Source organism: Papio anubis, chromosome 12 (genome assembly GCF_008728515.1).
Source record: "Papio anubis isolate 15944 chromosome 12, Panubis1.0, whole genome shotgun sequence".
Taxonomy (NCBI): domain Eukaryota; kingdom Metazoa; phylum Chordata; class Mammalia; order Primates; family Cercopithecidae; genus Papio; species Papio anubis.
The window spans coordinates 34020334-34033701 of record NC_044987.1 but is presented as its reverse complement, the minus strand read 5'-3'; the positions used below and the strand labels follow the sequence as shown (position 1 = coordinate 34033701).

Sequence of the window (13368 nt, the reverse complement as noted above, 5' to 3'; positions counted from 1 at the left end):
GGGGTTAATTCTTTATACCACACTGAGACAAGTAGAGTGAATATTAGGGAATCAGCAACAAAGTCTACTTTACTTTTAGCATGCAGAGGTAGAAAAGCTACCTCTAAATTCATTTTTAACCAATAAAAATTTATTTGCCCCCGTTCATAATTTTTAGTCTTCTGAAATCTACACATCCTGTCTAGACTGAATTATGTAAAGTAGTTTTATGTAAAAATGAATATCATGGAGTTAAAACTCATATACATATGCAAATAAGAATCAGAATAAAACCCCAGAGCCACTTCAGGAATGTTGCTTGACATTACCTTAGGTGAGTTATCTGAACTTTCTGAGACTTAACTTTTCATTTTTGGAAAAGGGATATCAGTACCAAATTAACTATAAAAATTAGAGAGAAAATATATAACATTTAGCACAATGGCTTTTACTTGATAGATGAGCATTAAGTCATTATTATTTTGGTATTTTCCCCTTATTCCATTATAAGCTCCCCAGATGGTAGAGATTATTGAATCTTCCAATGATAGTATATATTTTTTTCCTTTCTGAATGTTTCATATATTTTCTCATTTATTTTGCTAAAATCAAATGTGATACATGGGTTGTTTTCATTGATTTAAAAAAAGGAAGCATTTTGAGATTGATATTGTCAAAGTTACAGACTAGTGAGAGGCCCAATCTGTGCTAAAATAGCTATTTGTCATTTAGAAAGTACATTGTACATACATGACCCTATGTATTTTTCACAATGATATAAGGTTGATATTATCATTCTCTTTATAAAATGCAAGGAAACTGAGACTTAATGAGGTTCAGAAATTTTCTTAAAGCTTTTGCATGAAATAGTACTGAAATAAAATTATCCTGACTCTTGGTCCAAATCTCTCTTCTTTAGATCATTTTTTCTTGAAATATAGAGTACATAAAAATTTTCTAGGCATCTTGTACAAAGTACAAATCCTGGGGCTCTAGTCATGGAAGTTGAAATTCAGTAGCTCTTAGGTACAGCTCATAAAATTTACATTCTTTTTTAAAAACATACCAGAAATTCTGTTGCTTATCACAGTTTGAAAGTTACTAAGAGTCTATTCATTTTTGTTTAGGAAAACAGCATAGAAAGGTGGATATCTAATGAGTAACATTGAACAAATTTGAGAAAGCAGCATAATATAATCCTATTTTTAACATAAATTTAGAGTCTTCTTTCAGAATAATGCTGTAATTTTGTAAAGATGTATTACTTTTTCTCAGATTTTGATTGGCCAAAAGTAAAAATATGTATAAAAATTAAGTCAATGGCTATACGAATCTGTTAAGCTAATAAAAATTAATTCAATCACTTATTACAAATCTACTTTAGAACATACTCTGTGTCATGCACTGTCCCCTAGACCCTGGAAATACAATATTGAGAAAAAATACAAGCACAATTCCAGTCTTCCTGTACCTAAAATCTAAAGAGGAAAGCCACCACTAGTAAAACAGTCACACAAATAAATAGAAAGTCTTCACTGTGATTTCAACTACTGTATGAATGAGAGGTACATGGTACTATGAATGTATGCAATAGAGGAATTTTACGTAGCCAAGACAGTCAGAGAAGTCTGCTCCAAGTGAAGCCTGAGCAAAGATTCAAAATGTGAAGCCTAAATAGGTGTTAAACAGGCAAAGTAAGGAGGGACAGGAGTTTCATGCCGAGGAATCAGGTTATGTAGGTGATAGATTAGATACAGGAATGGGTAGAAGGATAGATATGATGGTAACAGATAAACAGATAATAAAAGTTCAGCTTGATCAAATTGATTGAAAGCAAAATTGCTTTTGGAAAAAAAGGAAGGTAGAACTCTTTGTTTCTCATTTCCATTCTTGAGTACCCCTGGTATAAAGAGTTGGTTATTCTCATGAGACTGAAAACAGTAGGAAAAGGTCACTTAGATTAGATTAGTAAATAGCAAGCAAATGTAAGAAAGCCCTCTAGGCATCATGAGTAACATAATGATGGTCAGAAAGTATCTGAGGAGAAGGTAAAGAGGAATGACCCAATCCCATATGAAGCTGAACTTTGCCAGCCCAGGATGTCAAGAGTACATCAGGAGACATCATCTTGTATAAAAATAAATATTCTATCAATAATACCATACTTCCTAAATAAGGGTATACCATAATTCTTCATAACTTTATTATAAAGGTGAACACATCAGCTTTGCAGGTATTAATATTAATGTACTATGGAAAGTCTAGTCACATTATTAAATATTATTTTTTATTGAAATATTTTCTCATGACTATTTCTACAAATCCTTTTCCATTGAGTCAACACAAACTGGTCCTTTGTACTGGATGGTTCATTGTAGATGAGTAAACCACATGATAAAAATAAAAATTAGTCACCATGGCCTGAGTTTTTCAATTTATCTCTCTGCATTAATCTAATCTTGCAGACAGTAGCTAAACCTCCTATTCACTTGGTATTAGGATGTGTTTAGGACTTTGCTTCCATGATTGATTGCCATGCCTGCTTCCCTTTTTTCCAGAGCATATTCCCGCACGTGTTTGGAAATGTCTGTCCTCAAACAGTATTTACTGGATTAAAAATAAAACAATTAGGATAACGAGCATCTTTGGTATCAAAATTCTCACTTTAGTTTTAAATGATTTAAAACAAAGACCTGTTTAATGTTTTGAATACCAGTAAGTTTAACTTTTTCACTTAAAACTACTATATAGGAGAAACAACAGGGGTCAGGTGGGGTGGCTCATGCCTGTAATCCCAGCACTTAGAGAGGTCAAGGTTGGGATTACTTGAGGCCAGGAGTTTGAGACCACACTGGTCAACACAGTGAGACCCCATCTCTATACAAAATGTAAAAATTAGCTGGGAATAGTAGCATGTGCCTGTGTCCCTAGCTACTCAGATGGCTGAGGCAGGAGGATCACTTCAGCCCAGGTGGTCAAGGCAAGAGTAAGCTATGATCATGCCACTGCACTCTAACCTGGGCAACAAAATGAGACCACGTCTCTAAAAAAAAGAAAAAGAGAAAGAAAGAAAACAGCAGAAAAGTTTCTAAAATCAAATAAAAATGAAGAAAAAAACAATAGATTTATAATGCAAATAGTAATGTATAATAATAGGGGTATTTGTTGAATCAGCAAGTCTCAGAACTTCACAGAAAATGTGATGTTATCTGGTTGAGAAAAAGCCAGAAAAGTTGCTTGGAATTTGGGGAATTCATCTCAGCATTGGAAGGAGGCTCTAAGAAGCACTCCTCATGAAGGACTGAACAGTCACACCACAAGGACTCTACAACCTGGCACCACTAGTTGCTGTCTACAAGGAGAATGAGCAATAATTTCACAAGAAGTCAACATACAACTTTCTGTTTGTTAGCACATGAATTTATCATAATTTGACATATCTGACCAGTTGTCAAGACTAAAGCCTGTTCCTGATTCAATGATTTTACCTTCAAAGCAAGAAGACTCTTTTTGCCTCTGTTTCTAAGGAGGAATTTTCCACTTTCAAGTACTACTTCCTCATCTGAAAAATAATATGGTTGAACAGATGACTCCGGTTAATTTAAAAATTCTGTGACTCTGTAACATTGCTAAACTGACATATGAAATTGTAGGTCTTTATTTCATGTTACCAGTATGATAGTAAGAGCTTTAAAGATTCCAAGGAGATATATATATATACACATATACATTTTATTCACTTTTCAGCTTTAAAAGACAATTGATTCTCAAGAGAAGATTTTCTAACTGAACATGAAATCAACAGAAAGAGTTGATCTGCTATCAGTCTGCAATGCTGGGGAACCCTTGATTGAGGCTAGATTGAATCCATGAGGATTCTGCTCAGGGCTTTTGGTTTGTCATTTGCTCAGCAGTCCTTACCATGAAGAAATGAACAGACTGTGCCCATTTTTCAAACTTGACTATTTCCAAATACAGTATTTAATGTAGTGATCCTTTATAATAGCATTGTCCCTGAGGGGGAAAAAATAGTTGTCAGATTACTGACCATTTGACACTGAATCATTATAACCAAGTATCAAATTTAATGAGGTTTCTACTAAATGAGTGGCATTGGTATATCATCTGGACTGTCACACATTTGTCATCGCTGAGACGTTTGCTTCTTATTAATCTATCTTCAAAGATGCCTTATGTCAATTAGCTGAAAAAGCCTTTTAGGAGAACTTTTCCTCCCTATTTTAAAAAGTCAAAAAACAGCAAAAGTAGAATTATTAACAGGCCTTAAAAAACAAAGATACTGACTATATTAGTAGGTTGATGTAATTCACTCCGAAATATATACAGGAAGCTTATGGCAGGCAGCATTCAGTATATGATGTATAAAAATATTTTTTCAGAAATAAAGCATTGATAAGCCAATTCTAATATAATAATAGTAAATCCTATTTTCACCTTTTTACAGTTAAAATTTTGTTTAATCTCTCTTAGAAGGTAAATCACACTGCCAAATATTCAGAACATCTGTATGTTAATATATTCATAAAAATATTTCAGATTTACCATTATTTAGAAAAGTTAGCTGTCCATAGGCTATAACGGTCTCAGTTTCCAATAATGATGACCCTTATTATTAAATCATATGAAAGGATGATTTTCTTCATTCATGGAGCTAGTCTGTCATTTTTATTACCACCCTAAACTTGGATGAAAAAAAAGCCTGTTAACCCAAATATATTTTGATTTAACAAAAAAGAAACTTAAATTTCATCTCTGATATCATTATCATATTTTAAAACATTCTTTTACTTGTTAATTCCACACTCAAAATATAACTCCACTATCCTTTCTTCCGTTATTTATTTTTCCTTCCTTTTTTCCCTCTCTTCATCTTTCCCTCTACAAATATTTATTGAGGGTCTAATGTATATCATGCACCATGTTGGATGTTCAGACAAGTGGAAGTTACAGAAGAATAAATAGGCACTTTAATGGCTGACTAATATTTCAGGATAAGAATTTGGAATTTAAACATTACATGATTATTGAGCAATTTGTTGTTTACAATGGTTTATAATTATAAATAATTACACAGCCTCAGTCAGTATCTTGGGTATATAAATCTTTGTCCCTGTCACTATTTATTTTCTAAGAACCATATTTGGGCAAGCAGACAAATATCAAAAAGAACAAAGAGGATTTATTATGTTGTAAATTATATTTTTTGTTCCAGCTGAAGGTTTAAAAATTATTTAGATTAATTATTACCTATTATGAAAGCAATATACCCTTCTTTAAGAGGGCTAATTTAAACATTTTCATAGAACTTTAATACTCTGAGAGGCAAATTATTTTATTTAAATTAACAAAGAGTTGTCTTCCACAGTGTCTCCCATTGGGCCTTACACATAGGTGGTTGTTAAGTGCTCTTTGAAGAGGTGAATAAATAGAATGGAGGGAATGAAACAGAACAAACGTAACAACATAGAAGAGCTTAATAAATGACTTTATTGGCAATTATTCCTATATAGACATATTAGCTAAATTTCAAGTCTTTTTCATAATAGTTGAGGGTCCTCCTGACAGAGTTTCATACTGATGAAAATACTCTTTAAGCAAGTCCCAGTTAGCCATTGCTGCCCCAAAATTTATTAGCTCAAAACATCAATCTGTTATTTTGTCTCATGATTTTAGCAGCTGACAGGCCAGGCAATTCTTGCTCGATTTTCTCATGTAGTTGCTGGCTGAAGCTGGAGCCATCTGAAAGCTTCTTTTGTTTATTTTTTTAATTCACAAATAATAATTGTATGCATTCAGGATGTACATAGTGATGCTTTGATACATATACTGTACAGCAATCAGATCAAGGTAATTAGCATATTCATCATCTCAAACATTTATCATTTGTGTTGGAAACATTCAATATCCTCATTCTTGCTATTTAAAACTATGGATATTGTTAACTATAGTCATCTTACAGTGGTCTGTAGCCCTAGAACTTATTCCTCCTGTCTAGCTGTATTTTTGTATCCTTTAACAAATCTCTCCCTATGCTATTCTCCCCCTTCCCCTTCCCAGTTTCTAGTGTCCTCTATCCTTTCTACTTCTATGAGATCCTCTTTTCAGCTTTCACATATAAGTGAGAACATGTGGTGTTTAACTTTCTCTTCCTGGCTTATTTTACTTAGCATAATGTCCTCCAGTTCCATCCATGTTGCCACAAATGACAGAATTACATTCTTTTTATGGCTGAATAGTATTCCATGGTGTATATATATCACATTTGCTTTATACATTCATCTGTTGTTGGACTCCTAGGTTGATTCCATGTCTTGCCTATTGTGAATAATGCTGCAATAAACACAAGCGTAAAGATGTCTCTGATACACTGACTTCCTCTTCTTTGGATAAATGCACAATAGTGGGATTGCTGGAACACATGACAGTTCTCTTTGCAGTTTTTTCTTTTGATTTTTTTGTTTGTTTGTTTGTTTGTTTGTTTTTTGAGACGGAGTCTCGCTCTGTCGCCCAGGCTGGAGTACAGTGGCGCGATCTTGGCTCACTGCAAGCTCCGCCTCCCGGGTTTACGCCATTCTCCCGCCTCAGCCTCCGGAGTAGCTGGGACTACAGGTGCCCGCCACCTCGCCCGGCTAGTTTTTTTTTCGTATTTTTTTAGTAGAGACGGGGTTTCACCATGTTAGCCAGGATGGTCTCGATCTCCTCACCTCATGATATGCCCGTCTCGGCCTCCCAAAGTGCTGGGATTACAGGCTTGAGCCACCGCGCCCGGCCCTCTTTGCAGTTTTTTGAGGATCCTCTGTACTGTTCTCCATAGTGGCTGTACTGGTTTACATTCCCACCAACAGTGTATAAGACTCCCTTCTTCTCCACATTCTCACCAGCAATCGTTATTTTTGTCCTTTTGATGATAGCCATCCTAACTGGGGTGAGATGATACCTCACGGTGGTTTTGATTTGCATTTCCCTAATTATCAGTGATGCTGACCATTTCTTTCATATATCTGTTGGTCATTTGTGCGTCTTCTTTTGATAAATGTCTTTTCGGATATGACTGCTTTTTAATAGCATTGTTTGTCTATTTGCTGTTGAGATGTTTGAGTTCCTTGTATATTCTGGATATTAATCCCCTTTCATGTGAATAGTCTGCAAACATTTTCTTCCATTCTGCAAGTTGTCCTTTCATTCTGTTGATTATTTCATTTGCTGTGAGGAGCTTTTTAGTTTGGTATAATCCTATTTGTTTATTTTTGCTTTTGTTGCCTGTGCTTTCGAGATCTTATTCATAAAATCTTTTCCAAAACCCAAGGTCCTGAAGCACTTCCTCTACATTTTTTTCTAGTAGTTTTATTGTTTCTGGTCTTATAGTTAGCTCTTTGATCCATTTTAATTGATTTTTGTATGAGGTGAGAGGTGGGAAGTCTAGTTTGAGCCTTCTGCATGTGGACATCCAATTTTTCCAAAACCATTTAGTGAAGAGACTGTTCTTTCCCTAATGAGGGTCTGATCTGAAGGCCTCTTCACTGACATGTCTGGTGCCTGGGCTTGGATGGCTAGAATAGCTGGAATAGCTAGAGGCAATTTGGAGCTCTCTCTCCACAGACTTCTCTAAATGGCTAACTTGGACTTCTTCACAGAATGGCAATTTCCATGTAATTGGACTGACAACTGTCTTTTCCTATAACAAGCATTCCAGGAAACCTGTGGTAAAGATGCAAAGCTTATCCTCAACTCAAAATTCATACAGTTATTTGTACCGTTGTTTACTGGGTGAAACAGTCACAAGCCAGCCCAGATTTAAGGAGGTGAAAAAATTGACTCCATCTTTCAATGACAGAATGGATTACATGTTCAGGAAGTAAAGGAAGTAATGGTGGCCACCTTATACACATACAGACTCAAAGTGATTAATGCTTTCTTCAAATGCCATCTCCATCTCTACCACATAAAGTGTGGCTTTCCCTAACACATACGTTTTCTCCTTCTGTCCTTTTTTCAGTTGAAGATACTTTCTAAATTAACAGTGAAAACAGTAAATGTCTGTGTACTCCTTGCTTCTTTCCACAAATTAGGATTTACAATCACATCCAAATTTAACTCTCAGCTGTGCTGTTCCGTAGCAGTGACTTGAGCAAATAACTTCTCATTAGAATGAACTCTCTGATACCCAGTGCCTACCATAAAACTTAACATATAAGGTTATCGACTAAATAACTTTCTAAGTAATCTCTTTGAGATTCCGTTACTTCCTCTATGAAATGGGGATAACAATGCCCACCTCACAGTGACGAAGAAGTAAATGAACAATTTAATGTTTGCAAACACTTAGCGCCTTAATACAGTACAATACAGTGAGATTATCACAGCTATTAGTATTATTATAGTTAGTATTTTCTCACTATTATATCATTATAATGTATTGTAGATGCTCCTCCACTTATCTGTCACCACAGTCTAAAAACTTGTTAGACACCTTCTTCAACACCTGGATCTCATTTATTTTCTTTACCCTATCCTTAGACACTATTTTAATGGCTTCAACATTGATACTGGGTGATGCAATAGACATATTTTTTCATAAATCCTACACCTTATCAACCCTGTAATAATATGCTCAAGTTTGCTTTAGATAAACAAAAACCAACTTCTTACTCAAAAACCACGCTACATCTAAATTCACAAATCTGTCAATTTTCTCTTGCAACACCATTCTTACTCTTATATTTTCCTCCCATAACAATCCAGTCTCCTCGACTCCCTTCTTTTATTCTAGTCTGTCAGCCCCATTCTGGCTTCATCTGACTTGACTCCACGGTTACTCACAGCATTGTCATATTTGATGATAAAAAATATCAGAATTACAAACTCCCAAGCCTGAATGGGTGCTACTGACTACTTTCCTGGTCTTGGTCCTGACTTTCCTATCTTTACTGAATTGGTCAGTTTCACTTCAAAATGATACCGTCTAACCAAACTTGAACTCTAGTACTATTCTAGAATCTTTGTATTTTCTCTTCATTGCATCCTTCCACTTTTATCATGTGCTATTCCAAAACTTTCCTGTTATCCTCCAGCCCCCAATCTAATTTCCCCCAATCACCCTAACTTTTGTAGACAGTCTTATATTCTTAAGTTTAAAAAAATGAGTACCTTCCAAAATGAGCTCTCTCAACTTTTCCCCTTACCATCTCGAAAACTTTAGTTATTTTGCTGTTTCTTCCTTCATTTAACTTAGAGGAAAAAATTGTCATTTCTTCTCAAGATTGCTCTCTAGACCTTTGCCCACAATCCCAACTTTCGGTCACCTTCCTGATAGAATAGTCTCTATCTTCTATATCTTTAGTATCTTGCATCTGCTGGTGGTTCTTCTCAGCCTTGATTTAAAAAAACAAACAAACAAAAAAACATTTTATTCCTTATTTTCTAAAAATGTAATTTGCCCCAGTGAGGCTTTTAAACTTTTTCTCCATCTTACTGAACCTGTATTGTTGATATTCTGTATTCAAAAGTCTTCACCAACTCCTCCATCTGTTCAGCATGCAACCATTCCTTGGCGTTTGGCTCATATCTCTTAATCAACAAATCCACATAGCACTTGCTACATAAAGACCAACTCAGAAAATACTTAAAATACTTAAGTTTTTGACATTCAAAATAAAGCATTATTGTAACTTTAATTGTCCATACAATGGACTGAAAGAACTGGCATTGCTTTGTAGCCACTAAAATATAAATAGCTGTGCATTTTTAAAATACTATTCAAAATCACCACTAGAAATAAAAATATAATGGCACATTTCTCCTCAAATCTGATTATAATTGGCTCTTAAAGATGAAGTCCGTATGCACACAGATTAGTCAATACTATTCTATACCATTCTTTCATAATCAAAAGGGAATTAATCCTCTTTTACTCATGACTTCCCCACTCCAAGAAAAAAAGGAAGCTAATCACAGATCACAGTCTCCTTTGAACTCCCTACAGAACTTTATATATGCCTCATGTCTGGCATATGTCCTTACCTTGTCTATACTATCATTATTTCAGAACCTTTTGTATCTCCCTTGTTAGAGTCTAAGCTATGTGTACTTGATAGTACACATCAGAGGGCTTGTATATGGTATGTTCTCTGAACATGAACATTAGCTCTATCCACTTGTAGTATTTTAGTAAGGATGAGATTTTCTTTTTCTCTGATAGCATTGCCTGTGATTTTCTGTTGCTGCCTCTGTAAACTGTGATTGATTTCAGCAGCTGCATTTGATATTGGCATTCACATCTTTGTATTTGTTTCTCATTATTTTTTTCTTTTTCTATAAAATATAATGCTAATTGGTAACTGCCTCTGGGCACAAAGTATCAGAAAGAAATCAAATCTACAATTAAGTTTCCCCCAGAAATCCTAGACTCCAACTTGCATCCATGATTTTTGTTGTCAATTTTCATTACTAAATTCATATTTCATTAAGATGATTACATAGTTTGATGGGCTACATATTGGAAATATAATTTCTCATGGCTCCTGATAATACTCTGTGCTTAACTTTATCCATTGCCTTTGACCTATAGGTCCCCCAGGCCCACCTGGGATAGTAATTGTTGAGGAAATCACCGAAAGTACAGCCACACTATCCTGGAGCCCAGCAGCTGACAACCACAGCCCAATCTCCTCCTACAACCTTCAAGCTCGCAGCCCATTTTCGCTGGGCTGGCAAACAGTAAAGACAGGTAAGAGGCACTAATGCAACATCAGATATAACCAGAGTGGTCTTCTATCTCATAAGCCATATTTGGCTAAGTTCTTACTAGGATCTTCTTTGGATTCTGAAATCTCTTCATTATTTATTACAATATTGACAACTCTTTGCTACTTTTTATGAACCTAAGAAGAGCAAGGTACCTTGCTTTCCTCTTTTCAGTTCCCAAAGAGGGACCGTATCATGTTGGCTTATTTGTTTGTTGAAATAACCTTAAACTCACATAGAAGTTGCAAAAATAGTACAGAGTTCCTGTGGATCCATTCCCCAGCTTCCTGCCATGATAAAAGTCTTACATAACCATAGTACAATTACCAAATCAGGAGATGATGTTAGTGAATTGATGTTAACTAAGTTTCAGACCTTATTAGGATCTCACTAGTTTTGATATGCAATTGTTTTAGTGTATACTTATACGAGATTCTATGAAATTTTATTATGCAGACTCAAGTAACCACCGAGACAATCTGGATATAGATCAATTTCATTAGCTCAGTTCCTTGTGCTACTCCTTTCTAGTCATACATCTGTTTTATTTATAAAAAGAAAATCTAGTGGCTGGCAAGATGGGTGAATAGGAACAGCTCTGGTCTGTAGTTCCCAATGAGATTAACGCAGAAGGTGGGTGATTTCTGCATTTCCAACTGAGGTACTAAGCTCATCTCACTGGGACTGATTAGACAGTGGGTGCAGCCCATGGAGGGCAAGCTGAAGCAGGGTGGGGCATTGCCTCACCCAGAAAGCATAAGGGATCAGAGAACTCCCTCCCTTAGCCAAGGGAAGCCGTGAGGGACTGTGCCATGAGGAACAGTGCACACCAGCCCAGATACTACACTTTACCCAGAGTCTTCACAACCCACAGACTAGGAGATTCCCTCAGGGGTCTATAGCACCAGGGCCCTGGGTTTCAAGCAGAAAACTGGGCAGCCATTTGGGCAGACACCGAGCTAGTTGCAGGAGTGTGTTTTCATACCCCAGTGGCTCCTGGAACGCTAGTGAGACAGAACCATTCACTCTCCTAGAAAGGGGCTGAAGCCAGAGAGCCAAGTGGTCTAGCTCGGCAGATCCCACCCCCACAGAGCCCAGCAAGCTATAGGATCCACTGGCTTGAAATTCTTAACAGTCTGAAGTTGACCTGGGATGCTTGAGCTTGGTCAGGAGAGGGGTGTCCACCATTACTGAGGATAGAGTCATGTGCCTCCTGACTGGGACACAACTCCCAGTAGGGTGTTGTGACTGACACCTCATAAAGGAGAGCTCTGGCTGGCATCTGGCAGTGCCCCTCTGGGACTAAGCTTCCAGAGGAAGAAACAGGCATCAATCTTTGCTGTCCTGCACCCTCTACTGGTGATGCCCAGGCAAACTAGGTCTGGAGTGGACCTCCAGCAAACTCCAGCAGACCTGCAGCAGAGGGACCTGACTGTTAGAAGGAAAACCAACAAACAGAAAGAAATAGCATCAACATTAACAAAAAGGATGTCCACATAGAAACCCCATCTGAAGGTCCAAAGACCAAAGATAGATAAATCCACAAAGATGAGGAAAAAACAGCACAAAAAGGCTGAAAATTCCAAAAACCAGCACACCTCTTTTCCTCCAAAGGATCACAACTCCTCGCCAACACGGGAACAAAACTGGATGGAGAATGAATATCACGAATTAACAGAAGTAGACATCAGAAGGTGGGTAATAACAAACTCCTCCAAGCTAAAGGAGCATGTTCTAACCCAATGCAAGGAAGCTAAGGACCTTGAAAAAAGGTTAGATGAATTACTAACTAAAATAACCAGTTTAGAGAAGAACATAAATGACCTGATGAAACTGAAAAACACAGCACGAGGACTTTGTGAAGCATAAACAAGTATCAATAGCCAAATCAATCAAGCCGAAGAAAGGATATCAAAAATTGAAGATCAACTTAATGAAATAAAGTATGTAGACAAGATTAGAGAAAAAAGAATGAAAAGGAACGAACAAAGCCTCCAACAAATATAGGACTATGTGAAAAGACCAAACATACGTTTGATTGGTGTACCTGAAAGTGACAGGGAGAAGGGAACCAAGTTGTAAAACACTCTTCAGGATATTATCTAGGAGAACTTCCCCAACCTAGCAAGACAGGCCAACATTCAAATTCAGGAAATAGAGAGAATACCACAAAGATACTCCTCGAGAAGAGAAAGCCCAAGACACATAATCATCAGATTCACTAAGGTTGAAATGAAGGAAAAAATGTTATGGGCAGCCAGAGAGAAAGGTCGAGTTACCCAGAAAGAGAATCCTATCAGTCTAACAAGGGATCTCTCTGCAGAAACCCTACAAGCCAGAAGACAGGGGGGACCAATATTCAACATTCTTAAAGAATTTTAAACCCAGTATTTCCTATCCAGCCAAACTAAGCTTTATAAGAGGAGAAATAAAATCCTTTACAGATAAGCAAATGCTGGGAGATGTTGTCCCCACCAGGCCTGCCTTACAAGAGATCCTGAAGGAAGCACTCAATATGGAAAGGAAAAACAGATACAGCCACTGCAAAAACATACCAAATTGTAAAGACCACCGACACTATGAAGAAACTGAATCAACTAACAGGCAAAATAACCAGCTAACATC

General features: G+C 36.6%; 1 protein-coding gene across 1 annotated transcript in view; it reads left to right on the top strand.

The window, feature by feature from the left end:
- Nucleotides 1–13368, top strand: part of CNTN5 (contactin 5) — a 1333698-nt gene that overhangs the window by 1223662 nt on the left and 96668 nt on the right. The window contains exon 17 of the mRNA XM_031653895.1: nucleotides 10568–10726. Within this exon, the coding sequence (XP_031509755.1) occupies nucleotides 10568–10726 (159 nt within the window). The remainder of the gene's footprint in view (nucleotides 1–10567; nucleotides 10727–13368) is intronic.